The following is a 27,899-nucleotide window of genomic DNA, read 5'->3' as shown; positions in this document are numbered from 1 at the left end:
TTTCGGTAGCCAAATATGCATTAAGTTGGAACTTTGGTATTCATAGCTTACAATTGGTAAACTTGACCAATTGCAGTTTTTCGACGAAACGGGAAGTGAGTTTGGAAAGGCTTAAGGAGCGTGAAAGGTATGTAAAGCAAACCCAATTCTTCCCTTGGCATGCCCCTAGTGTGTTAGGGTCGGATCCGGGCCTCGAAGGACCTCTTGGCCCTCGGAATCCGCAAGACAAAATTTCAGTTTTTCCTTCAGTAGAATTGAACCATTTTGATACGCTTTTTCTGAAATTATGCAATTTTGCTCTAAATGATTCAGAAAGTCATAGAATGTCTGCATAACCTTTTTAGGTGATACTATATGCTTAGAGGGAACAATTTGAACTCGCCATCTTGTTTGTCCCAAGGCGGGCCCGCTATTTACGGTTTTGCCCCTAATATGCTAAAGCTTCCTTTTTAAGCGATTTTTGAAAGAAATGTTTTAATTACCCTACTAATCGCTTAACGAATATTATTTTAAATATTCTGTTAAATATTATAAATTATTTTGACACTCGGAATGACTTCGGGAAAGTTATACTTCTGTAATTTATTATGATATCCGAAATACATTTATTATGATTCCGTCCGACTCCATTTGATTTGTTTGTCTTTGCTACGCTTCATCGAGTCTTTGAAAACACTTATGATATTTTTAAATTGCATTAGTCTCTCACTACTCCATTCGTGGATGTCCCAATGTTTCCCACACTGAGCCCGGGCCAGGATATGTTGTCAAGCGTAATTCTTTGCATTGTTCGCCGCGTCCCGATGTGAGGGGGCAGGTATACGCGTACATGGGTCTGTGGAGTATGATGTGCCATGTCCGCCTATTCTGATCTGATCTGTTATGGCCATTTTGATATGACATTATATGATACGGGGCCACGCCCCTTTTTCTGATTCCTCTGTATAGTGGCACCAGCGTCGGGAGGGTGGCCACATTATGTCTGCCAAGTCCCGTGGTAGGGACCGGATATGATATGATATGATATGATATGACATATGTTTCTGTACGCATTCTGTCTGTTTTGGAAATATGCATTTGACACTCTGGATTCTGTACTCATTTTCTGTAACCATTATGATTTGACTTCTGTGATTCCGCTTTACATATTCAGTACATATTTCGTACTGACCCCCTTTCTTCGGGGGCTGCGTTTTCATGCCGCGCAGGTACAGACGACAGGTTTGCTGATCCACACGTTTAGGATCCCATTTCTGCTATTTTGGGGCGCTCCCTTCTTCAGAGCCCATCTTTTGGTACAGTCTGTCACTGCTATCTGGATATGTACTTTGTTCTGGGTATGACGGGGCCCTGTCCCGTCTTATGATTATGATATGTTCTGTAGAGGTCTGTGGATACATCTGTGTGGGTTCTGTACATATGTTTGGGATGTTTTGTTTTATGATAGCCTTATCGGCTTCTGTGTGCCAAGTCTGCTCTTCTGCTAAATTCTGTAGCATCCACTAATGTTATTATTATATTATTATTCTGATAATATGCTAATTTAGGTATCGGGTACGTATAGGTGCCCAGCTAGGGCACTGGTCGCGGCCCACGGGGTTGGGTCGTGACAGGTACGTAATTGGTAAATACATAAGATTCAAGTTATATACTTAGGCTAAGAATATAATTAAGATTTTTACGCTATTTATGTAGTTTAACTTATTATAGCATGTTAGTTATCAATTTAATCAGATCACCAATTAGTAATTTATCATAGAGATTTATCTCTAATTATTATTCCCTCTGAATCAAAAAGAGTGACCACGTAGCCATTTGCACACACCTAGAAAAAAATAGGTAATTTGATAAATTGCCTCTAATTAAATAATATTCTGATTTAATCACAAAGCACTTAATAGGGACAAATCTGAAAAAATAAGATTAATTCTTTCTTAATTTGATAAGTGAACAATTTTTCTGATCCAAAAAATAAAATAAAAAATAAGTGGACACTCTTTTTTATTGGGAGGGAGCACCACCCTTTCCCATTGGTTCAGATATCAGTACCTACGGGGCAAACTGCAGTCAAATTGATTTTTTTTCCGCTCTCTTATGAATTTTGTAAAACAAATGCAAACGGTTGTAAATTATTATTCTTATAGGTCGGGTCCATCAATAAGCGGTGTTAGATGGTCTACAAGCCCACTAAATATTCCTTCACATTAAATCTAGAACTAGCTTTTAGAAAGGTTTATTCATCGTATAGAGATTGCTAGGATTTACACATAATATATATATATATATATATATATATGCATCAGAAGAGAATATTATAAAGATTCCCAGTGAGAAATCTGTAAGTCTCCTAGCTAGTATTTACAAATCAAATGCTTCACAATCTAATTAATTCCACTATTATACAAATAATTCTAAAAAATTCACATAAGAACAACATTAGGTTGATCCTTAATTAACAATTATCTTAAATTTATTTATTTTTTTGCCTAAGGAATATGAGCAGTCTAGAAGCAGATAACAACTTTCACAAAATAAAGAAGGCTCAGCAGGATAGAAATAGAAAGCAAAAAGAAGAAAGAGGAAAATTAAAGCTTTTCAATATTTCTGTCTTTTCACAATTGTTTATTCTTTGCAAAAGGAGTTTTTGGCTATGCTTTAAACATGAACCTATTGTGTGAAAAGAAAAATAGATTATTGGACCTTTTTGCTTCTAAATAAAAAAATCAAGTTTTTCGTGTCAATCAGAGTGCTAGTCTAAATATCATTGTCGATTTGATGATGCCCCTTTATATAAATAAAGATAATTGCCCCAAACTGCCGACACATAACACAACGTTAATTATGGATATCTGGAAAAAATACATAGTCTCTTTGGTCATAAATTAATTAACACTATTAATACTTAGTAAGGTGTTTTTAGAACAATTAATGAATTAATTATCCAAATTGAAGTGGATTAAGACCCTCAAAATGATGGTACGTAAGCAAGGTACATGCGCACGAATTAAATTAAAGCAGGTACTGTATATAATCAAACACAAACGTCTACAATTAATTAATATTTTAGCACTGCAATTAGTGAAATAGCAAGTACAAAGTGAATGGAAATTTAAGGACATGATCGATTAACTTTTAAGAAAAAAAAACAGAAGAATGAAGTTGATGATTGGAGACTAGAAAAAAATAATAACGATCTTATCCTATTTGTGCCAATCAATGTTCATTCATGACATTATAGGGGGAAAAAGCATATTTGCAAAGAAAAAAATCTGCTGAAGTTATTTAAGTGGGTATGAGAAAGTGGAGATGAAGCAGACATTGGACCATGGTACAAACATAAACTGTTTAACTAGTCTAGTTCTTGATAGAACCTATATATAAGGTGAACCTAATTTATTTTAACTTTTAATTACTAAAATTTAATTACTATTTGATTTGATATCAATAGCATAAACAAATACTAAATGTTTACCGAGAAATAGTAATAGGAGTAGTCACTGTCGTAGTGTCATTGCCACCATGTCTCTCTCTGTTATGTAAATACTTTATGTTGATTTGATATATATAGTACCATTTTTGGTAAAAGTTAATGAACATTTTCTTCTTTTTTACGTTTCATATTGAAGCTTTTACGAGTTGGAGCAGATGTAACTAAAGTAAAATCCCTCTATAATAAAATTTTTTTATAGTTATAGAGAGTTGCTGTTATACATCTATAATAGCATTTGTCATTAAAATAAAATGTGACTGTTATAAGCAAAAAAAGATGCATAAAACCTATGATTTTTATTTTTAATGTTGTAAAAAATAACAAATTATTTAATATTTCAATCTCAAAGATATTATTACTTCACTAACTAAACATTTAAGAAAGTTAATACAATTTCAATAAATTCATAACTGAATGTATAAAGTTTTAAGCTCTAAGACATAAATTTTAAATCTACAGAAATATAGTATATTAAAATATCAAATTAAATATTTTTCCGTGAAGCTCTTTTATTTATTGTAATAAAACAATGATATTCATATGTATATTAAATAAAGTTATAGAAGACAATGATACTCTTAGATTACAAATATGTATTCATATGTAATATCCTGTCATAAATATAGTATATTAAAGTATCAAATTAAATATTTGATCAAAATTTATACACTTATTATTAGTAACCATATATGTTCTATTTTTTATAAAGATATTTAACTACTATATTACCCAAAAAAACAAATAGTTGTTATATGGGGTGTAATTTTACAAATAGCGTACTGTCATAAAGTTGGCCGTTGCCGTTATAAGTAAAATGCTGTTATAGACAAGTAAAATATAACATAAAAGATCGGTTCTGAAAAATCTTAGCTGTTATAGAGAGGTGTTGTTATACGTGAATGCCGTTATAGAAAGGTCTGACTGTATTTGGCAATTCATTCATCTGAACTTATTATTTTTGATAGAAAGCATAAATTTATATCGCTACTAAAAAAGGGAATTTCCGACTGGCCTGGAGAAAGTCCGCAATTTTTCTGACAATCAAACTTCCGATAGAGATGTCATCGCAAGTTCATGTTTTTTAGTAATGACAAATGTAAAAATTCAATAAAATTTAACAATTATTAAGTTCAAATTCATAATCTCAAAAGTATATACAGTCAAACCTCTGTATAACAACATCGTTGGGTCCAAATTTTTTTTATTGTTATAGAAAATGAATGTTATATACATATAACAGCATTGACATTTAAATAATATTTTGCTGTCATAGGCAAAAAAGATGCAAAAAATCTAATTACAATTTGTATAACGAAGGAAAATCTTTTAATGAGGAAAAAATATATATTCATATGGTATTCTTTGTCATAAATAGTGTATTAAAGGATTAAATATTTGGTCAAAATCTCTACACTTATTATTGGTAATCATAGATATTCTATTTTTATAAAGGTAGTTCATTATTATATTACTAGAAAAAAAAATTGTTGTTATATGGGGGTAAATTTTACAAAGAGCGTACTGATATAATGTTGGTTGTTGTTGTTATAGAGAAGTAAAATATAATATAAAAAATCGGTTTCGAAAAAATTTGGCTATTATAGAGAGATGTTGTTATATGCGGATACTGTTATAGAGAAGTCTGATTGTACTCCCTTTATTTCAATTTATGTGAACCTATTTCATTTTTAGTCCGTGCTAAAAAGAATGATCTCTTTTCATATTTGGAAACAATTTACCTTTATGCAATGATTTATAGCCACACAAAATATATGTGCCTCATTTTACACCACGAGTTCAAAAATTTTCTCTTTTTTCTTAACTTCGTGCCCAATCAAATAGGTTCACATAAATTGAAACGGGAGAAGTATATGAATTCAGTGTTAAATTTTTCAAAAAGTTTAAATTTTTGACATCTTTGACGGAGGGCAAGACTGACAAGTTTCTAGAATGATCTGAAGATAATAGACACTTTATGCAAATCCCGCATTGAAATAGGAGAGGAAAGTGAAAAGCTTTATAAGGCATAACTCAAGTTTACATGCGTATTTTTTTGGGCTTCGATGTGGAGTAGCCCGAAAGAAAAATTTACGCGGTATAGAGCTCAAAGCGAACAATACGTGTCGTCGATTTGGATCATAACAATATATATTAAATTTAAATCCTAGATCTGTTTTCGCCGTTGAGTCTCCCTACCGTAGCAGCAAGAAGTTGGCCATCCTTTTGTCCTTCACACTCGAGTTCATTCCTTCTTTCTTTATTCTTTTCTTGGTTGATTGATTGATAAACAGAGCAATAATGGATAGATTCATTGCTATAAAAAGTAGAAAGAAGAAGGGATACCATGTATAGTCATTTTCTGTCCTTATCCTTCAAAGCTGTCCTCTTCTTTTTCTTTCCTATGTTTTGTCATCCATTAGATCATTTGGAATTAGGTTAAAGTGTTTCAGTATATTTGTAATTCCATTATCTTTTTTGTGTGCGTGTGTGTGTGACATGATCCCTATGTCCAGCCATCCAGGTTGAATTCTTTGGACAAAGTTGACATTTTCCGAACCTCAAACTTTTGTAACTTTAGCAAATTGCAAAAAATATTCGTACATGGTAACACGTAACGTGGTAAGAGTGGCTTCCAAGCGTAGAATAGGATAGCAGACCTCCTGGCCGATAATGGAGCAAAAAGAACAAATTGCAATATTATATATCTAAGCGCAAATAAAATCACAAGGTCCGTATTACTATATATAATAAGTGGCAATGTAATGAATTTTGTAGGCCTTAGTTAGTTCTCAACTTTCTTGTTGGAGAGTTTCCTAACCAAATGGTTTGCAATTTCAATTTTACCTTTGTATTTGATATTTATTGCATATATATTAAAGTATATTTTCAATAAATCTAGACACTTCCAAACTTATTTTGGTAATACATGATCCCTCAAATTAACTTTTTGTTACTATTATATATAAGAGCAAATGTGGGGATTTTTGTAGTCCTCACAATAATTTTTAAATTTTTTAAAAACTTTTTAATTAACTACTTTTAGGTCCTAATCTTATTTATTTAAGTCAATTTTTTTGCTTTTTATTTTTAAGGTCTACTTTTCAAAAGCTATCGAACCTGGAGACTTTTGTAGTCCTCACAATAATTTTCAAAATTTTTAAAACTTTTTAATTAATTACTTTTAGGTCCTAATCTTATTTATGTAAGTCAATTTTTTTGTTTTTTGTTTTTAAGGTCTACTTTTCAAAAGCTATCGAACCTCCTACCTCATTTTTCATGTTCTTTGATTTTCTGGTTGGTGCTTGATATCCGCATTTGAGCCCAATTAATCCAAATAATTCGCACTGTATCGCGCTTATTTGGGAGGAGCCTTCCTCCAAAGATTTTTTTCATATCCATGTTCGAACCCCTAATTCCTAATTAAGAGAGAAGCAGCTCCATCCGCTGCAAAAGTTAAAGTATGTATTTGTCTTCAAAGTTCATTAACTATGTATAGATTATTTATTTGGAACTAAATAACTTCAGAAAATTAGGATACATAAGTTATAAATGTCAAATTCTGGCTCCACATTTGATTTGAAGTAAATAATTTCATCAAAATGGAAGTTAAAGTATTAAAGGAGTGGAATGAAAATTTTGCTTTCATATAACTACTCACTTGCGGGACTACAATGGGTATATGGTGGTTGTTGTTGTTGTTGTTGTTGTACACTTGTACTAACACAAATTATATTTCTTTAGTTAAAATATCTACTTTTATATCTTGAGTTTGGGCCCGGGCTCAGCACGGGCCTCACATAACTAGTTAGTTAAGACAATTTGGGATCTCAATTTTTTGGGAGTCCTAAAGCGAAGACTTCAATAACGCCTGCTTCTCCAGTAGGGTCATCAGATTCTTGTAGTTGAAAAAAAAAAATCATCATATTCTTGTACTCTTTGGCTTCACTCTTAACTGAAAAAACAGAAAATTGGTGAGTCCAATTGAGAGAAAAATGAGATGTAATTAAATGTCTACTTTTGAGATCTTAAATTGAGGGATGTAAAAAGTTTTAATTTGTGCCTTGTTTAAAAAAGAAAAACAAGTAAAATTAGAAAATCAAGATATATCCTTTGAACTTACAATTGCTATCCCAAATATCTTTCTATGACACCCTGTTCGACATCGTCACGAGTAAGAGTAGGTTTTGACTTGAGAAAAGTTCATTGATAGGCAAGAATATATGAATATTTTTGTCACTAGATGATTTCGCCTTACATCTTTTTTACCCATAATTATTATTCTTTTTATGAAAAATCAATATTCATTAGTCAAACATCCCTCTGTGATTCTACCATAAATTATCACAATAGGTAAATAACTTATTATAGGACATATAACTTAACTCTATTTTAATTAAATCTAGCTAGACGGGTCAATTAAATTCTTTTGAATGTATTTTTGAGTCATATTATTTCAAATATAGATAGGCTTAGATTAATTTAATATGATTTTGAGTCATCAAGCACTTGTTTTAACACGGAGAGCATATTGAGTTTTGTTCTTTTCATATTAACTCATAGGAAAGACGAAAAAGAAATTCTATTGCCATTATTATCAGAGTGGAGTATCAATAACTCACCGTTTCCAACGATGAATATGATGAAATGAATGAGATTCATTTATTCTTAATCAAATATTTGATCGAGCTTTTGGAGTGGAAAATTTTCTTGATAAGAAGTACATACTAAGGGCTTAAATCAGTCCAACACGGCAATTTTAAGTTAATCAGATTTTAGGTTTCGAATATCATATAATTTAAAAAAAAAAAAAAAAAACTTGTCTTGTCGATCAAATAGAATCAAGTTTTCAACCAATTCACGTAAGTTTGCAATTTGATACTTCCATATATTACTTACACGTAAATTACACGTTTTCACCAATGAAAAGCATATTCTCAAAAAACTATTTCTGTACTTAATTAGCCACTAATTTTAGCAAGTATATCCATTAGCTGGATTAGTTCTCTTTTTTAATTCACTTTTTCTTTCTTAATCAGGAAAAGAGAGAAGATTCCTTGAAGGCTACTTCTTCTTCTTTTCAATTTAATTTATTTAATGAACGATTGATAATGGCTGTTAATTCTAGAAGGATTAGACTAGTACCAAGAATTTGCGACATGTACGCTTATGCTATTCTTTTATTGGATTAAACAGAATAAACCTAACTCAAAATCACACAGCCACACGTTTAACATTAATAATCACAGTACGGTATTAGGTACTAACACATTTGTTGACAGTTAAATATTTTTTTTACGCTATTACTGCAATTTAACTGGTTATAACAATTACTTTTTGTTACCATATATTAGATTTGTTATGAAGTGTTTGTTACCTTCTATTGTAGGTAATAAACCTCACCTGAGGGTGTAAAAATTAGGGTAATTTCATGGATAGTCACTCAATTTTATTTTAGTGCACTACAGTCATTAAACTATTTTGTAACAAATTAAAACATCGCTCAACTTGTCTATGTATTACAGATATTCACTAAATTGCTTTTTGTAATAAAATAATTACAATACTTTGCCTAAATATTACAGAAAGTCACTAAGTAATTTCTTTATAACTAAAAAGTTATTCAACTTTGCCTAATTAAGCATCATATTAAATATCTCTATTGGTTTCTCCTAATTAATGGCTTTTTGTGATACTTCATCAAAATGGAATGACTTTTTAATTAAAAGATAGTTTGATAACTTTGTGATGCAAAGGTAAAGTTGTGTGATTATATCGTTAAAAAATAGTAACCATTTATGAAATTAATTCGAAATTTATACATTATTAGTGCATAGAATTTAAAGTACTCTTTTAAAAGTTGCATGAAACCTTAATATTCTTTGGTTAATTTATTGTTTATCTCTTGTTAGTTCTTATCCGAACTGTAGAGTTGCTATTGCACCAAACAGACGGCGCATAGTGAGGAATCTCCAGAAACTGGAAATTAACAATAACGGAACTAAAATAGTACTCCTAATTAATTAATACAAACAAGTGGGGTATAGACTCTAATAATTAATTGAAGAAAATGCAAGTTTGCGGTAGCAAGTAGCTGCCTATGAGATTTGGAACCACTTTTAGGATCCAAAAATGTTACTGGTAAATTTTCTGTGTTTTAATAATATAATAATATAATTGACAAATTTTTTCTCTAATAAAGTAGTGGAGTGGACATAGATTAGCAACAAGTCGATCAAAGTTAATAAATAATTAGCAAATAAAACTGAACCACAACCTTAATAAGACAAGTACGGACAACCTTTTCTTCAAGTTTCAAATAGAAGAACATAGTACTGATGATTGGAAACAGGAAGAACTCTAGTTGTTTTATATTACTTTCATTACCCAAAATACCCACTCACCACCTAACCATGCCCCCACCCATGTAGGTATATATGTGTATAAAATTAAAATACATGTATTGTGTAAGTTTACATGTATGTATATATTTATTTATGAGCATAGCATATTATTTGTACATTCAGTTTATTCTTATATGAAATTCTGTCAGTGTGAGCTTTTGCTCATATTGCCAAGCCTAAATAAAGGAGAAGGATTGTAGTAGGTTGGCAGCTGGCATAAAACTTGTTAAATCATGATGAATCCTCTTGATGATAACGTGAGTTGAGCGTAAATGAAATAGCGAGGATTTATATAGTCAATCTCAACTTATTTGAGACTGAACCGTTATTGTTTATTTTATTGTTATACGAGTCTTAATCTATTCATATTCATCAAGTTGATGAAACTACCGTAAAACCCTCTGTTGAGTGAATATACTCTCTATGTCACATTGTTAGAATGTCTAGCTCTGACGGAGAAAATGAATTTATCATCTTATTACATGATTTTAAACAATATTCACTTCATGAGCTATTTTGTTGCGGTTAAGTTAGGCCCTACATTCATTTTCTTAACCTATATAGTATCAAAACTAGACCCGTCTTTATTTTCTGTTTATCCAATATTAAGCCCATGTTATATTTCCCGTGCCCATTTGTCAAGGAATGTTATGATTGTGCATTGAAAATGAACTTCAGTATTAAGTTTATAATTGGAGACAATTGCACTTTTTTTTTTTTTTTTAATATTTGACGGGTACTCGTATAGGAGAATAATACTACATCTTGTTTTGAGCGGATGTGGTAAAACATAAGAGTAGCTTCAGAATTTAGATGCTGTGGGCTATAAATGAGTCAATTTATATATATATATATATATATATATATATATATATATATATATATATATATATATATTTGACGAGTACTCGTATAGGAGAATAAAAATAATACTACATCTTGTTTTGAGTGGGTGTGGTAAAACATAAGAGTAGCTTCAGAATTTAGATGTTGTGGGCTATGAATGAGTCAATTTTATTAGTATTTACTAAGCTTGTCTGTCGTAAATATATACTATTTTCTATCTCAAAACGTTGAATTCTGTTGAACTAGCGAATCCATTGTTTGATCCGCTCTGGCATCGACGTGTGGAGGAGGGAGAAAAAGTTTAAAGCGAATGTATGGTTTGGAAGGACTCCAGGAGGACTTGTCATGTATCATGACAACAAAGTAAAAATGAATATACAATGACCAACTGACTGACTGACACTACCCTTACATATAGTGATTGAAAGCGAATTTTCATACACAAATGAGAATGATATGGGTTGGTATAAATAAAGAATTGATGTAATAGGAATTGTTTCTTAAGTGGACTTTTTGAAGTGCACGTATGCTTCTATATACAGTGCCAACAGGGTGATGTCTGATAAAATAACAAAGTGACCATACAATTAATAGACTCTATATAGAGGCGGTGTTTGGATTTACAGATTACGGGTTCTAAACTTGTCACCGAAATTATAATTCATTTTAGTTATCGGATTCACAATTAAATATTTATATATATTTAATAAATTTTCTAATATAAATACAGAATCTATGTCAAAAGTTACCTAGCAAGTTTGGCCTTACCTAATATTATAGCTTCATCCCTGACCACACGAGGAGTACTTCAATAATTATTCAACATATGACCAAAATGATAAGGGAACAGTTCTCCCATTTGGGACAAGAGCTGGTTGATTATGCGATATTTTCTAATAGGCTGACATTAACATCCATAGACCATGTTTAAAAAGAATTTGAAATAGGAATAAACATAAGACAAATAAAGCCATTAGTAATCATAAAGAACAGATGGGAAAAAAATCTAAGATGATAGTAAGTGGATTGATGCAGTGTATTGAAACTCAAGAACAACTTGCCTAGGACATATGGCTACAATAAGAATATTCTCCTATAATCATTTTAATTTGCTTTATGGGTCACAGGAAAAATAGTTTTCTATTCATGGATTTCATCATCCAATATGAGGCAAATGACTCTTGATTTGCACTTAAGCAAATTCATGTGTAAATGTGAACATCTAATCATATTTAGTGACTTTCATATGGAATATGTTCCCTTTCTCTCTTCAAAAATTGTTAAAGATGGTATAGAAAAGAAGAAAAAGAAAGGGAAAAAAGACCACCAAGAGATGTTTTGAATGGCGAAGGATAAAAAAAAGCCCCAAAGGCTTTGGTTCAGTGGTAAGAGCCAACTCATGAAGTGTAGCTTAGGTGTACATCATGAGTTCAAACTTTGTCAAAAATAAAAAAAAAACTAATATTTCGAGAAGGATAGAGAGGTAGCCCACTAATCACTTATTTTTAACCGTGCACCAGGCCTTCGGGTTTTCTCGGTTATAAAAGAAAGAGGGTGTACAAAACAAACCGATAAACCGCACCAAACCGATAATTCGAACTAAACCGAGAAAAAAATTTGACTAGTGATTTGGTTTGACTTGGTTTGGTTTTAAAAAGAAAAACCCGAACACTATTGGTTTGGTTTGGTTTTAACTAAAAAAAATCAAACCGAATCAAACCAACCTGATATTACATTTATAAAATTTCAAACACATTTTATACAAAGAAATATTTATTTATAATGTAATTTATAAATGTTTCTTTAACTTTTTCATAATTTTTTGTCTTTTAACATATTATTTCAAGCTTGGAATTAGACTTTTGAATGGTTTAATAAGTTTTATAGCCCAATGATATTAGTAACTCAAATAAAACTCAACAAAAATCAAATTAATACTAATGCTAACAAAAGAAATTCATATCTAGCACTGGAATGACAATAATTTTGATATCTATTCTTTAGTTTTATATTAGTTTAGAAAGTGAAAATGCATAACTTAATTTTATTTTTTTCTTTAATATTTAGTCATGTAATTAATACTTAGTAGTCGTACTTATTTTAGCATGACTTAGTACTTTTAGATTATGATCATTTTTTACATGCCTTATAAATTAGTTGTATTTATTGTAGCATGACTTAGTACTTTTAGATTATGATAATTTTATTTTATGCAATTTCATTAATTTTTTTCGTTGAATATTTTAGTACAATGTCATCTCTCATCACGTTTTGTGTTATTTTCTTAATAAATATCTTAATTAGATCGTTGTATCTTACTAGGACTAAAGAAATATTTGAAGTATAGTTATATGTTTTGTATGAAGGCTTTACCGGAAAAAACCCGAAAAACCCGAACAACCCGAAAAAACAGAGAAAACCCGAGATTGAAAAACCCAACTTTTGTTGGTTTGGTTTGGTTTATAGATTTAAAAACCCGATGCAATTGGTTTGGTTTGGTCTTTAAAAACCCCAGCCAACCCGGTCCATGTACACCCCTAATTGTAGTGTTAGAGTGGGTTAGAGTTTCACATTGGTTGGGAAATAAACGAATGATCTGCTTGTATGGACATGGACAATACTCCCCTTATGAGCTAGTTTTTGCGGTTCAATTAAGCCCAGGTGCCATTTCTTTACATGTACAAACACAACAAACAAGATTCCTACAGAAGGAAAAAAAATTAAGAAGATTATAGTGTGTTGAGATGCTTCAGTTCTTGAAAGGACCCTTTTGGTAAAAGAACAAACTTTGAGGTACAATATGATACTTTAAAGAGGTCATTTATATATGTAATCTATACTCTATAGCATTCAGCTAGTGTAAGTTCATCTCTTTTTTTTTTTTTTTTAAATTATGATGTCCGAGCTATTTTGCGCACATTTTAACTAAATACCTGCTATTTCCATCAACATGGCTACCATCAGGGGCGGAGCCACGTTAGCTCCAGGGGATTCATCCTAGGCGAAAAATTACAGTGCATTTTCAAAGTTAAAGTTATTTTATTATGTATATATAGTAAATGTTGAACCCCCTGACTTCTTCGTGTATTTACTTTTTAGAATTTTTAAACCCCCTAAATAAAAATTCTGACTTCGCCACTGACTACTTCCATTTTTGATAGCTTTTTGCTTATGAACAATAAATAATGATGACTTAGTTACAAAATCAATGAGAAAACAAGCCAAAAGTAAATACTAGAAAAGTTCACTGAATCTGTTAAACCAGTTGTCTTGTGGCAATTACTCAGCTAATGGCCAATTGATAAAAAAAAAAAAAAAAAAAAAAAAAAAAAGGTAAGACGCCATCATTTAGGTAGTAAGATGTTAAAAGTAAACAATATGGACAATTACAATTTGCTCTTATGGGACCCTTCAACCTCAATTCAAGTGGATTTTGACTCATCATTATTTAAAATAATCATAAATTAACATGCTTTTAAATAATTTCCAACTTTACAATTGACCTAGATTTCGTCATCCACCACTAGATTATTGTTCTAAAATTGGATAGCTTCTTCTAATATTGACTTTCAACTTATGTTGTTCGGGTTTTTCAGAAATGTTATCGGGTGCATTTTGGATTTTTCAAAAATAGTGCATTACAGGATAATTCAAGACGGATGAAGCAATATTTTTAAAGAGTCGTAACAACAATATAGCTTTCTTTCATATACCATATATGCATCACAAACTTATCTTCTTTATTAAACATTATTACATGTACCATTCAGCAATTATCCAAAACTGGATCATGTTAACGATTTCATGACATGCATGTACAAAATGGGAAACATTCACATATACATACATATATATATATATATATGCACTACCATGGAACCAATCAAATATACTGTATGACCACAAAGAAATAAAAAGCACATTATGTGGTATTCGTAATTTATGTTGCTCGGATCCTTTAAAACTGTAAGTAGTAGATTAATCCTTAGTCCCGCCTATCAGAATGGCCCCCAACCCATCTCTCTGACTTCAAGGCCTCAAAATAATGAGGTTCGGTGCACTCTTGGGTCGTGTCAGATTCTCCAAAGTGCAGACTTTTGGAGGATCAAACACAATGCACCAAACCTCATTATTGGAGGATCCGACACACACTCAGCGTTAATTTTGGAGGATCCGAGCAAAATAGTAGTAACACATGCCACTCATTGCGCATGCATACAAGACATTTTTTTTTTTTTTTTGGGATGTGCTTCCTAATTTGATGTTCTGATTTCTGCTTATGTAAGCTCCCCTGCTACAGTTTTTTGTTGTTGAATCTGGCCCACTCTCCTCCTATAAAACCCCCTGATTACCCAACTGCTCTCCCACAATCTCATCTTTACCTCCAAACTGAAGTTTCTTCAAAGTAATACATATTCTAATATCACTTATCACCTTTCATATACAATTAGTTAACTATGATTCCATCAGAGGCTGTAGCAACTCACTACTTTGCGTCTGAAAATCCTTCACCTCTTCCTCTTGATTTTAACTTCATGCAAAACAGTTTACCATCGCCCCAGTTCAGCAGATATTTAACCAATATTCAACCAAATTATCCAACCTCTCTTCCTGTTCATGACTTCAATAATCTGCCACCATCTTACATCAGTGGTAACTCACCATCTTACATCAGTGGTAACTCTACCTCTGATGAAGCGGACGAGCAGCAAATTAAGGTCATCGACGAGAGAAAGCAGAGAAGAATGATATCTAACCGGGAATCAGCTAGAAGATCAAGGATGAGGAAACAAAAACACCTTGATGAACTATGGTCCCAAGTTCTTCGTCTTAGGACTGAAAATCACAATTTGATCGATAAATTGAACCATGTCTCGGAATGTCATGAAAAAGTCCTTCAAGAAAACTCACAGTTAAAGGAAGAGGCTTCCAACCTTCGTCACATGCTTACTGATCTACAATTTAATTGTTCTTTTCCTGATTTATGCGACCTCGAAGATTTTCCATGCACCACTGCTCATCTCAAAGCTGAATCATCCAACCTATCGATCACTTCTTCCGCAAATCTGCTTCACTGAAAATAGAGAGAGATGTATTTTCAGTTTACTTTTTCTTCATGTTGTTTAATTTACATGAATGTCAAATGAGTCTTTATTTCATGTCTGAATGTCCAGTAACATCTTGAGTTAAGCCATTAATGTTTTGATGCGTCGTTTAATCCTCGCATAATTCTATAGCTATGTTAGGATAAGATTATTTACATATGAAATCAACAGTAGTCCATGATGAAACAAAATCAGAGTTTCCATGATTGTTTCACTTCAGTGACCAGTTTGAGAACCCCACTAGGATCAGCATTAGAACAATCACACCTGATGTGATCAGCAAAGTCTTAACAGGAAGGGAAACTAGAAATAATTGAGTGGGGGAGGGAGGAGAGAAAATAAAAGTACCACTATGAACATTTACTTTTTTTATCATTTCCACATTAAAGAAAAAAGTATATGCAGCGAGTGGCCTCAGTAAATTGAGCTCAGCAAAAGGCAGGCCCCATGAACAGACCTGTTTTGCACAAATTACCACAATATATGAGACAAATAGAAGTGGAGGGTGCTGGTGATAGTGGTTTATTACTATAAGAAGCAAAAACACTGGAAAAGGAAACCCCACTATGACAAACTTACTGTTTTTAACTTTTCTGAGGACACAGGTTAGATTACTACCTGCTTCTACAGAAGAGGTTTACTTTGTGCCGATAGATCTATCCAAACGTGCAGTTCATACAGGGCGTTTTTGACTTTTATATTGACATACATATGCATTTGCAACTAATATATTCCAGTCATATGTTTCATAAACGCCCTCACTATCTCTGTCTCTCTATTCCCGTTTTCATGTGTGGAAAAAACAAAAGGACTCCCCTTTCTATTACATCATCTCCAAGAATTCTACGGATTAAGGTCCTCTCACGTAGATTTCTAGAAAATTAAAAGTGCCTCGCAGATTTATTGATCCTTTCTAGCATCAATATAACAAGTAATACTAGCAGTTATAATCCTTGTCTTACCATGACAGTTTAGATAATTCATTTCCTTATCCGAAAGCCAGTGGAAAGAAAAAATCTCTGATTTATCCCCCTTGTGTTTACTAAGGTTTCAGAAGCCAGAGAAAATATAAGTTTCAACTCATTATACCTCCATTTTGAGTAGGTTCATCAGTAAAGGATGATCACATCATCAAAAATGACACATCAGAAATCTTTAACAAGCCAAGGTTACATATTATTTACTGACCTTGTCTCATTAATTGTATGTATGACATGATACCAATAAACCAGCATATCACAGCATATTCCTACCAAATACCTTCTTTTATCACAGCAAAGGCCTTGAGAAGGATTACAATACTCAAAGGAGAAGCTAAACACAAACCTTTTTGAAGCAACAATAAAAATACTAATGAAGTGGCTGAGAAAATGCATGGTTCAGAGGTACCTGATCCTCCAAAAATTGTGCATTTTTTGAGGATCCGCACACGAGGGCGGCAGCAACATAGGTCCTGAGTGAGTGTATCTCCCCTTGACCTTGATAATCCAGCGATCAGCTGGCGGTATTAGGTACATCTCCCAATAGTGGATTCAAAATTACATTTCAATTCTTACATCTTACCCAGTTAAACTAACAATAGTTCTGTCATTTTAAGTCAAAATTGTAACTTTCACAACCCTAACGAACGTCAGGATCATCACAAAATGTTCACACGGCTTAGCCTCACTGTTACTTTATTTTACAAGCTGACTGTGCTTATGTACATTCCAGAAAAATGATTTTCTTCATAAAGCCTCCCTTTTTAACCATGAAACTCCAAGATTCCCCCCTTGTGAGTACCCCTTAGGATCTAAGTTGCTTTCATGCTACCATAGATTGTGCTCGAGTCTGCTTGCACGCACTATTATTAATCCATCAGGCTACATATTCAGGCCATATGCAACAATTCTAAGGTAATATTCCCAACCAAGGCTGAAACAGATGACACTTTTTCTTGTTTAGTCGGTCTAAGAGAAAAAAAAAAAAAAGGACACGTTTCTATGTTTCGTTACAATTTAACTTTAAACTTCTCATTTTTACCTTAATGAGATAATTTATAGCCACACAAATATCTAAAACTTATTTTAGACCAAAAACTTCAAAAGTCTTCCTTTCATTCTTAAACTATGCGTCCGGTCAAACATCATTGCATAAATTGAAACAAAAGGAGTAGCTGAGATTTGAACCTGAGGTCTCCTAACAGTCACTCCCATGACTCAACTATTAGGTCATCCCCTTGGGACTTGTACCTACTTCTCCCCTTATGTGTTTAGCATCTAATATTTGTTTTTGGCATAAATTTGTACTTCACTCCATGTTGGTCGGACTCTTCAAAAGTGTCTATGAGTGCATGTTGGATCCTTCAAAAGCAATGTCTTTTTGGAGAATCTAACACGGTTTCGGCAGCATTTTTGAAAAATCCGAACAAGATAGACTTTACTGAATTGCAATTCTTTATATATTCGTTGCATTACAAATTCAATAACAACGTCTGGATCTCAAACTAATTTGTTCTATCCTGTTCCAAGGGTGCATCATATCTACACTATTTTTATATTGATTGTCAATGCAAGGCAATCCTCCATTACACAGCCATGCGATGAGCACAAAGCGAATTATTCTTTAGCCTTTTACTAAAGAATACCGTGTGCGCATTGCAAATAGTGGCATACTAAAAAAAAAAGAAGGCAATCCTCCATTATCCAAAAGGAAAAAAAAAAAAAAAAAAAGACAAAAGTCCAAATAATACAGCTTTAGCTCTATATATCTGTTCATTCTTTGACATAAAAACAAATCAACTTAAAAAGCACAATTAAGACCAAGTAAAATAAAATGAAACACTAAAAAGAACTGGAGAAAAGAAAAAAGAAAAAAAGAAGTTATCTTATCTTACATTGAAAAATGAAGGTATCTTACACGTAGATGAGAATATATGATAGAATGAAGATTGAAGAAGAAAACTACAATTAGAAGGAACCCCAAACGGGCCTTTTAACTTTCTTTATTTTGGGCCACAACATTACAGGCCCAATATTCCATTTTTCTGCTCATAATTTGAAGCTTCTAAAGGTGAATAGAGCCAGAAAAAAAAAAAAAAAACAGATTTTTTATTTGTGACAGATATTTTTCAGTTAATCTCTTTTCTTATCCCTGTAGTACTAGCCTTAAGCATAATTGAAACTTCAGCCACCAAAAAAAAAAAATGAGTTGTTCTTTGAATCCTTTACATGCAATTACTTTGAAAAATGGCTCAGTACACAGAATTTCTAAAAGAGTTTCTTGTTCTATGTTGAATACAAGAGCTATGGCTAAAGAATTGTACTTTAACCATGATGGTTCTACCACAAAGAAACTTTTGGTCATTATGGATTTCTTTTTTCTTTATTTTCTTGAACTATTACTCTCTCTGTTTCATTTTATGGTATGTTGCTCGGATTCTTTAAAAATATCGACGGTGTGTGTCGGATACTTTAAAAGTAGTGCATTTTTAGAGAATACGACACAGGTGCCGCAATAATTTCGGAGAGTTCGAGTAACATAGATTTTATGTCAGGGTGTTACTGTTTGGGGAGGCAAAAAGTTGTTTGTTTCTTTTATTACGATATTCTCAAACTTATAAAATATTTTGAATGAATTAGCTATGTTGATTTGTAGTACTTTTTTGTGTAGTGTCCAAATATGTGGATTTTATTTTAAATAATGTACTCGTAAAAATTAAGTATTTTGACCGTCGTAGTGTGAACCCATTCACATAAATTGGGACAGAGGGAGTACTATATTTTGTTGATTTTCAAGATTTTAACTTAGGTGATATTTTGTCCAGGCAGGTGTGGATTTGGTGGCAGAGCTTGTAGGTGTAACTTTGGGTCCAAAAGGAAGGAATGTAGTTCTTGCAAATAAGTATGGTCCTCCCAAGATTGTTAATGATGGTGAAACTGTTCTTAAAGAGGTACATTTACAAGCATTAACAGCATTTGTTATATGTTAAAAATTGAAGGGGGCTTCTAGTACTTGATGTTTCACAAAGAAAAATGGTTGGAAATTCATGTAACTTGGTAATTGGGATATGTAAATGAAAAGCAATTCCAAATGTTATCAAATTAGAGAAAGCCAAAAACGCTATGTGATTTCTTTCCATCTGTCTAAGTCTCGGTGGACAGAGTTATCCGGTGCTTGTGCTGGTAGGATGTATTTGGCAAATACCATGTAGAATAAGTAAGGTGCGTGCAAGTTGGCTCAGACGCTAGTTATAAAAAGAAGATGTTATCAAATTACAGATTTAAAGAACTTGAAAGAGATGACGTTTAGAGTGTCACCATTAAAGGAGAGCTTATGTTGAAAATGACAAGGAAACTAGAATAACATAGATACTCATTGGTGCCTGGAATCTTTTGACTATGTCCTTCTTCCATTATTCCAATTCTTGCGGTGATAAGGTGTGAGGTAAAGAGCAATAAAGAGAATGGGAGAAGTGGTTGGTAGGAGATGGAGTTCGCCGGAACGGTGGGCTTGAGAGTCCAGTTGGTGGAGGAGAAAATATGAGAGAGAAGGAAGATTTGGGTTATTTTAAGAAGCGGGTTGGGGCGCGTAGAATAGGAGAGTGGGTTATTTTTTGTGAAATCGCGTTATTTGAATCAATTTGAGATTTCCATCAAATGAAGGGTATCTTTGTTAACTTTCTTAACGGCGGGGGCATAAATGACCCAAAATTGTAACACAAGATAGTTTTGACCCTTTTCCCTCATTCTATTATGATTCTTTCTCAAAGTAGTTTAATTGTCGTTAATTTTATTTATTTCTTTAATTGTCGTTAATTTTATTTATTTCTTTCTTCTATTTTCTGGACAAAGGGTTACTTTTGATTTCTGAGGATAGAGAAGAAATAATAGGATTGTCCATATTCAGGGTTTCAATTGTCTCCAGATTTATGGAAATATAGAAGGTGTGCCACCTAAAAATCCACTTCATTCTGCATAGTGGAAGTTACTAGTGTTGTTACTTTTGTCATTTCTGGAACTTATTAGGGAAATTCTTAGTTATTTGTCCTCTTCTTTTACATTTTTTTTAATTAATATGATTCATACTTTAAACCTAATTGGATTACTATATAATCCAGGTATGTAAGCAAAAAATTGTAAACAGATTGTACCAAGTATATCCGTGTAGTAATTGTACATAGGTAGTATTAAAAGCTGATGGAAGATAGCTAAAGTGTTTTCATTTTTTCAATAGTAATGATATATCCTTCATGGACATGCTTCTTATCAAATTTAGCCTGTCAGATAATGTCGGGTTTTTGAGCTTCTCTAGTTCAACTTATTTTCGAGTTCAATGGACTAGTTGTGCTTCATTTTTCACTTTTCCACCTTACTATCATGCACTGAATATATGCATTGTTTTCAGCACAGATTCAGCTGGACGATCCCCTTGAACATGTCGGAGTAAAATTGGTTAGGGAAGCCGGTGCCAAGACTAATAATCTTGCTGGCGATGGTTGCACAACATCTATAGTGCTTGCTCGAGGTCTGATTGCTGAAGGTGTCAAGGTTTGAATAGAATTTAATACCCTAGACTGCTTTCATGTTTCAGTTATTTCTGGTATAAATGGTGATTCTTATTATCTTTCTCTAGGTTACTGCAATGGGTGCAAATGTTGTCCAAGTGTCTCGTGGAATTGAGAAAACTGCTAAAGCCCTCATTTCTGAGCTCAAGTTGATGTCCAGAGAGGTATAAGGAAGGACTAATTACTTTCCCTTTTTTCTGTAAACACACCTTGTTTGGTCAGGTATATGCTTAAAATCAGCTTTCTTATTCAAGATGTATGAGGCTGTACTCTCTTCATTTTGCAAGTTTCATACCTAAACTATTGGGTGTTCTTGTTACCCCTGAACTATAACTCCCTTTGGGATAACTTGCTGAGAGGGCGCGTGGGAGATGAAACTCGCAAAACAGTGATCGTTTAGGGGCTCACCTATTCACTCGTTGACAATCTGTTTGCAGGTTGAGGATCACGAGCTGGAAGATGTTGCTGCTGTTAGTGCTGGCAATGATTATGCCATCGGGAAGATGATTTCAGAAGCTCTTAGGCGGGTCGGGAAAAAAGGTGTTGTCACAATTGAGAAAGGGAACTATACTGAAACCAATCTAGAAGTTGTAGAAGGAATGCAGTTTGATCGTGGCTATTTGTCACCTTATTTTGTAACTGATCGACGAAAGAGGATTGTGGAGCTTCACGATTGTAAGGTAGTGACTTCTTCTGTTAATCACTAGTGCCTGTTGTATATCAGGTACTTATAGGGGCATAAAATTTTCTATGTTGCAGTTGCTATTGGTTGATAAAAAAATTTCAAACCCGAAGGAGTTGGTAAAAATTTTGGACAATGCAGTAAAGGAGAAATACCCGGTTTTGATAATCGCAGAGGGCATTGAGCAGGATGCGCTGGCTCCAGTAATTAGGAACAAACTCAGGGGTGTCCTAAAGGTAGCTGCAATAAAAGCTCCATCTTTCGGGGAGCGCAAGAGCCATTGCTTAGATGACATTGCTATCTTGACTGGAGGTAGTGATACATGCATAGTGAACAGAAATTGTTAGTTTCTTATATCTGCTACCTTGTTTCTTCTAGTCTCTCTAGAACCATCGGTCATTGAAGGCGGTGTAATGGTTTTCGAAAAGATGTTGTCACTCAAAGCTTCAGGCTTCTTCATGGATGAATCAACAGGACTATAAGCAAGGAGGATTTAGAAGCCCGATTACGGGTTCACATGAACCCAGTAGCTTTTGCCCACACTCTGTATATATGTTAAGAAATCTACTAAACATTTAAAAATATTTGACTGTGAACCCAGTTATTATTATAGTATTAACTTGAGGTCGTTGTAGGAACCCTTATACTTCAAATCCTGAATCCCCCTTGAAGCTGCTACTAATATGAATCTTTTGAATAATACTCATCTGTAAATTTCGACAACTCTATTCTTGAAATGGGGTACAATTCTGAAACCTTATTTATACCAGTCATAGCTATAATCATGTATAGTATTTTAGCCCTTTCTATGAGGAGTAGCCGCATTGTCAGTCTTATCCATAAACTAGAAATTCCCAAATGATACAGTGTCTAATTGAAATGATACAGTGTCTAATTGAAGTAATACACATAACAGCGGAAAATATAAAAAGAAAAGTATACATTTGAGAATCGAGGAACAGTTTCTTAAGCTTATGATTGCATAATTATGAATTTTACATTTTTTTTACTATCCCCATATTTAATTCGCCATGTCGCTGCAGGAACTGTGATCAGAGATGATATGGGCTTGACTCTTGAAAATGCTCACAAGGCCTTGTTGGGCAGTGCTTCAAAGGTGGTAATTACTAAGGACTCCACATTGATAGTTACTGATGGAAATACTCGAGCGGATGTTATGAAGAGGGTTTCTCTGATACAGAATCTTGTTGAGGTGTGTCATCTATGGTTATATCTACTAGACTCACAGGTTTTAAGGAAGATACAGAATCTTGTTGAGGTTTTATGGTTATATCTACTAGATTCACAAGTTTTAAGGACGGAGTTAGGAGTAGTGTCGGAGCTAATTCACACACATAAATATTAAATACCTCATCAATTTGCAAATATACAGTTTAATATGTTCTAGAAATTGAAACCATGCAAAACTTGCAGAATTTAGTAGAGTTAAACAGCTATTTTGTTGACTGTCATTTGATAATGCAGAACACAGAAGAAAATTTCCAAAAGAAAATCTTGAACGAAAGAATTGCAAGATTATCTGGTGGTATTGCCATCATTCAGGTAACAAAAGATCTATCTGCCTCAGCATCTTGTCAATCTATATTATAAAATATTTTAGAAACCCAAAGTATATTTGATTGTATTAGTTGAAATGTAGGTGGGGGCACAAACACAGGTTGAGTTGAAAGACAAACAATTAAGGATTGAGGATGCCCTTAATGCTGCAAGGGTAATTACATCTTCTCCCAATGATCTAAGGATTGATGTGATTTTTGCTTAAAACGCTTAAGATAAGATAGGATGTTGCCAAAAGTTTTTTTCCTATGATTTGTTCCACTCGAGTATCTCGGAAACAGCCATCCTATCTTGGTAGGAGTAAGGTCTGCGTACATTATACCCTCCCCAGACCCCAAGATGTGGGATTTCACTGGGTTGTTGTTGTTGTTGTTGTTGTTGAGTAGGATAAATTAAAAAAGTTTATTTTATATCTGATTCTGTTCTTGGGGGTGATATCAAATCACTCTTAAAGAGATAATTCTTCGAAGCAGTAAGTTTCTCTACTTTGCCTGTTCAGGCTGCTACAGAGGAAGGAGTAGTTGTGGGTGGTGGCTGTTGTCTTCTGAGACTATCATTAAAAGTGGATGCTATCAAAGAAAAGCTAGATAATGAAGATCAGAAGGTTCATAATCTAGATGGTTCTTATTCAGTTCCATGTTCTGAAAGCAATTTATTTCATTAAACTATCTGACTTCTCAGTTTCTTGAACTGCTTGCTTTTCATCAGGAGGATTAGATATTTATGTCTTCTCCAACTGCTGCTGCTTTTGCTAACCTGATCCCTAGACTGACATTTTCCTCGAATTATTCGCAGATAGGAGCTGATATTTTCAAAAGAGCACTATCCTATCCTGCAAAACAGATAGCAAAGAATGCTGGTGTAAATGGAAATATCATTGTAGAGAAGGTAGCTTTGAATCTTGTGTCATTTTTGTACAGTTTGCTTCAGCCAATAAAGTTAATAGACTCAAAATAGGAATACATTATCTGGCAGTTAACTTGAATTTTCCAACATATGTGCAGATTTTGTCAGTCGATAACATGAAATATGGATATAATGCTGCAAGAGACAGATATGAAGATCTGATGGCTGCCAAAATTTTGGATCCTACAAAGGTAAGATAATCAATTTTTGTCTGATGTGAAGGGGAAGAGTCCTTCACTTCCGCCTTCCTAGAAAACTATATCTCATAGTATGGTAGGTGAAGAAATGCTGAAAATAGGAACCGGTATTGAACTCTATCTGTGAGCTCACCTGCAGTCTGAGTCTTTTCCAATGAAGACCATTTCAGTTCTATAAAACTTAAGGAATCAAACATCGTAACTGATAATATAAAACACAACTCCGTTCATCAACACAATCCAGGACTCCTCTATTTATCAGTTTTAATAGATGGTAAACAAGCTTGATACTGTTAGTGCACTGTAGATTTCTTTAAAATCTTACTGACTAACGGAAACGGAGCTAGAATTTTGAGTTTATGGTTTCTTAACTCTATAAACTACAGCTTACTGGGTTCATAAACTAATTATACATACTAAGTGCTTAACAGAAATACATGATTCTGACCAAAGCTATTGGGTTCTACCGAACCCGTGGATTTTTCTCTAGCTCCGTCCCTGCTGACTAATGTGTGAAACAGGTTGTTAGATGTTGCCTAGAACATGCAGCAGCAGTTGCCAAGACCTTCCTGAAATCAGATGCCGTTGTTATTGACATCCCGGAACCAGTATCCAGAATAAGACGACCACCACCAATGCCAACTCCAGGTACTCCTAGTCCCACCAACAACTATAATAGGTATATTGTCTAAAACCCTCTCTCTGTGTCTCTCTGTGTGGTCTGATTTCAATATTTAACTCCCAAATTCAATGTTTTTAAAACATAAATGGCTTGTAGGTCCAAGGCTCACTGGTCTCACAGGTCTAGGGGCAAGTGGTCTTTCGTCCAGACATAAATGAGATATGACTAATTATTTTGCCAGTAGCAGAAGAAGGTACTAGCTTATCGTAATGATGCCAACTTCAAACAATTTCTGCCATGCTGACAAAAATTTCAGATGTGAAGGAAAAAATTGATGGTTTTTCCATCAAATGACACATTATATTCCAATTTCCGAAATCTCTAAAGAACACGTCACATCATCAGACAGGATTATGCCCGAGTAGCAATATGTACATGTTAGATGTCTTGCTTAAGCTCATTGCATGAAAAGGAAATGCATTTTGAGCAAATGCTTGCAAGTATCTTATATGTCTAACAATCAAAATTCTGAAAGAACTGATGGAAGAGCGATCCATGAAAGCAAATGTGGATTGTGTACGAGCAATTAGTTCTATAGCCGGATTAAAGTATATTTTTTTTCCCCACATATGTAGTTCTGCTCATATCACGAGAAACACATATTTTGTCACCAAACAAATTCAATATAGCATCACCAAGATCTGTTCTCCTGTCGAATTTGATATGCAAAAATGTACACTTTTTTTTGTTAATTTCATACGCAAAAGTATACAGAGTATTTGGAAATGATGATGCTTTTAAGTAATTTAGTCACATGAACAAGGCAAAAGCCATTTGGATTTTATATAGTACAAGTTATAGTATATGTTCTGCCACCTTATCACTAGGCATAATTAAGAATTTTGGCCATATTCCTGAAGTATAAGGCCCTTGTGAATATATTAGCCTATTGCTTTCCTGTTTTTATATACATTGCCAATGGCGATCAAATTCTCTTGAATCTTCTTACCGATGATATAATAGTCAGTCTTAATATGTTTAGTCCTTTCATGGTACATTAGATTTGAGGCAATTTGTAGAGTTACACGATCATCACACCAAATATTTTGCTAGTGACAAAGGTTTCAAACCAATTTTAGCTAAAAGGAAATACATCCACAGACCACAAGTAACGAAGTTGAAAGTTCAAATATATCTGCATTGATCACTCAAATATGTTTATTTTCAAACCAGTTAGAATAACTTTTATTGACAATAACTCTTTTGAATAATCTTTTTCGGCTGGCCTTAGCATTTTTATAATAAGAAAAGAGCTATTATTATATTATATTTTTAAAAAAAATATGGTGCGAATAAATATTTATCATGTGACAAATATAACCCTATGTAATGAAACATATGTACGCATTTGTAGAATTGGAGTTGAAATATCATTATATTCTTTACTCCATTGATACAAAATGTACAATTAATCATATTACTGATAAATTCATAAAATACAAAAACAAACAAAAAAAAAAATTATCCTTGTCACCTATTTTTTTTTCTTTTTTCTAGAATACACCATTCCTCGGATCCCATCTGGATCCGCAACAAAACCCAAGGGCCTATAAAACCCAAGAACTCGGGGCTCCGAATAAAGTGCAATATTCGTTATCCCTTTACGTAACAGCTCGGTGACTAATCTTTCCATCACAGCTTTACCTAAACCAATCCCTTGAAAATTTGGGTCCACCACAACATCCCAAATAATAGCATTAAAAACACCATCACCTGTAGCTCTAGCAAACGCTACTGGCCTTTTTGTTTTCTCGTATTCTATCCACATAAGTGTGTCCGTGTTCTCTAAGGCTACCTGAATTTTCGCCTTGTCACGTCTAGGGAATCCAACAGCTACGAAGACGGAGTTAAGGTGGTCGAGGTTGAGGTTTGTGATCGAACGATGGAGATTGAATCCTTTTGATTGGAGCGATTCATCGGAGATTGTGATGGGGATATTGGGTTGGAGTTGAGAGAAAACGGCGACGTTACGTTGGTGGTGGTGAGGGGTGGTGTGTTTGAGGGTGAGGGGGGTGTGGGTAGGGGGTAGGTGGGTGGAGATGGGGTTAAAGAGAAGCATTGTTCATGATGGAAGGAAGAAGGAAAAAGAGAGGTATAGTAGAACAAGTGAAGTGTGAGTGAGTATACGTAGATAGGCTTTTGTGGTTTTTGAAGTATGTGGTTCTCATGCAACGTTGTCTTTTTCATATTTACGTTTACTTTTCTTTTTCTTTTGAATATCAAGGCTCATGCAACGTCATCACTTTAGGCATTTATGTTTTTTCCTTCCAAATTATCAAAAACTCAGGCAATTGTGTTTCTTCCATTCTTAATTAGATATTCCAATTTTTAAGTTCGAGTTCTGAAAATAAAATCTCTTTTAGTAGCGAGTGCCGAAACAAGTGCATAGATATGAGCTTGAAGGACTGGTATTTAGGACATAGCCGAAAATTAACGTTTAGCCGTCTCAAAAACTTCAGACATTCAG

General features: G+C 33.5%; 3 protein-coding genes and 1 pseudogene across 5 annotated transcripts; 3 read left to right on the top strand and 1 right to left on the bottom strand.

Moving 5' to 3' along the window:
* Positions 1–14,927: 14,927 nt before the first annotated feature.
* LOC132641896 (basic leucine zipper 43-like) lies at positions 14,928–16,006 on the top strand. The gene has a single exon (XM_060359002.1). It carries the CDS (start codon positions 15,195–15,197, stop codon positions 15,813–15,815), a length of 621 nt encoding a protein of 206 aa, XP_060214985.1. The 5' UTR covers positions 14,928–15,194; the 3' UTR covers positions 15,816–16,006.
* A 2,408-nt stretch (positions 16,007–18,414) lies between these two features.
* On the top strand, positions 18,415–18,503 carry LOC132642949 (U5 spliceosomal RNA; annotated as a pseudogene).
* Positions 18,504–18,941: 438 nt separating this feature from the next.
* LOC132641895 (ruBisCO large subunit-binding protein subunit beta, chloroplastic) lies at positions 18,942–26,089 on the top strand. 3 transcript variants are annotated; one of them, XM_060359000.1, is made up of 14 exons: positions 18,942–19,245; positions 19,648–19,773; positions 21,233–21,370; positions 21,456–21,551; positions 21,825–22,067; positions 22,147–22,381; positions 23,113–23,282; positions 23,555–23,632; positions 23,730–23,801; positions 24,147–24,251; positions 24,443–24,535; positions 24,652–24,744; positions 25,272–25,398; positions 25,529–26,089. In XM_060359000.1, exons 1-14 carry the CDS (start codon positions 19,027–19,029, stop codon positions 25,588–25,590), a joined length of 1,857 nt encoding a protein of 618 aa, XP_060214983.1. In that variant the 5' UTR covers positions 18,942–19,026; the 3' UTR covers positions 25,591–26,089. The 3 variants fall into 3 exon arrangements, with proteins under 3 accessions (XP_060214983.1, XP_060214982.1, XP_060214984.1); XM_060358999.1 differs by having other exon boundaries at positions 25,272–25,429; XM_060359001.1 differs by having other exon boundaries at positions 18,943–19,182; positions 25,272–25,429.
* Positions 26,090–26,779: 690 nt separating this feature from the next.
* LOC132642828 (GCN5-related N-acetyltransferase 1, chloroplastic) lies at positions 26,780–27,536 on the bottom strand. The gene has a single exon (XM_060359854.1). The coding sequence runs from the start codon at positions 27,489–27,491 to the stop codon at positions 26,907–26,909; it is 585 nt and encodes a 194-aa protein (XP_060215837.1). The 5' UTR covers positions 27,492–27,536; the 3' UTR covers positions 26,780–26,906.
* Between the last annotated feature and the right edge of the window lie 363 nt (positions 27,537–27,899).

The sequence above is a fragment of the Lycium barbarum genome, chromosome 5 (genome assembly GCF_019175385.1).
Source record: "Lycium barbarum isolate Lr01 chromosome 5, ASM1917538v2, whole genome shotgun sequence".
Classification (NCBI taxonomy): Eukaryota; Viridiplantae; Streptophyta; class Magnoliopsida; order Solanales; family Solanaceae; genus Lycium; species Lycium barbarum.
This window is presented reverse-complemented; position numbering and strand designations above follow the sequence as displayed.

Bases quoted from the DNA above. Each gene is read 5' to 3' on its own strand.
- LOC132642828 (XM_060359854.1), bottom strand. From the start codon at position 27,491: ATGCTTCTCTTTAACCCCATCTCCACCCACCTACCCCCTACCCACACC.
- LOC132641895 (XM_060358999.1), top strand. From the start codon at position 19,027: ATGAGTTGTTCTTTGAATCCTTTACATGCAATTACTTTGAAAAATGGC. The intron at 21,371-21,455 runs GTTTGAATAGAA...ATCTTTCTCTAG, and splicing joins TGATTGCTGAAGGTGTCAAG to GTTACTGCAATGGGTGCAAA. The intron at 24,536-24,651 runs GTAGCTTTGAAT...ACATATGTGCAG, and splicing joins GAAATATCATTGTAGAGAAG to ATTTTGTCAGTCGATAACAT.
- LOC132641896 (XM_060359002.1), top strand. From the start codon at position 15,195: ATGATTCCATCAGAGGCTGTAGCAACTCACTACTTTGCGTCTGAAAAT.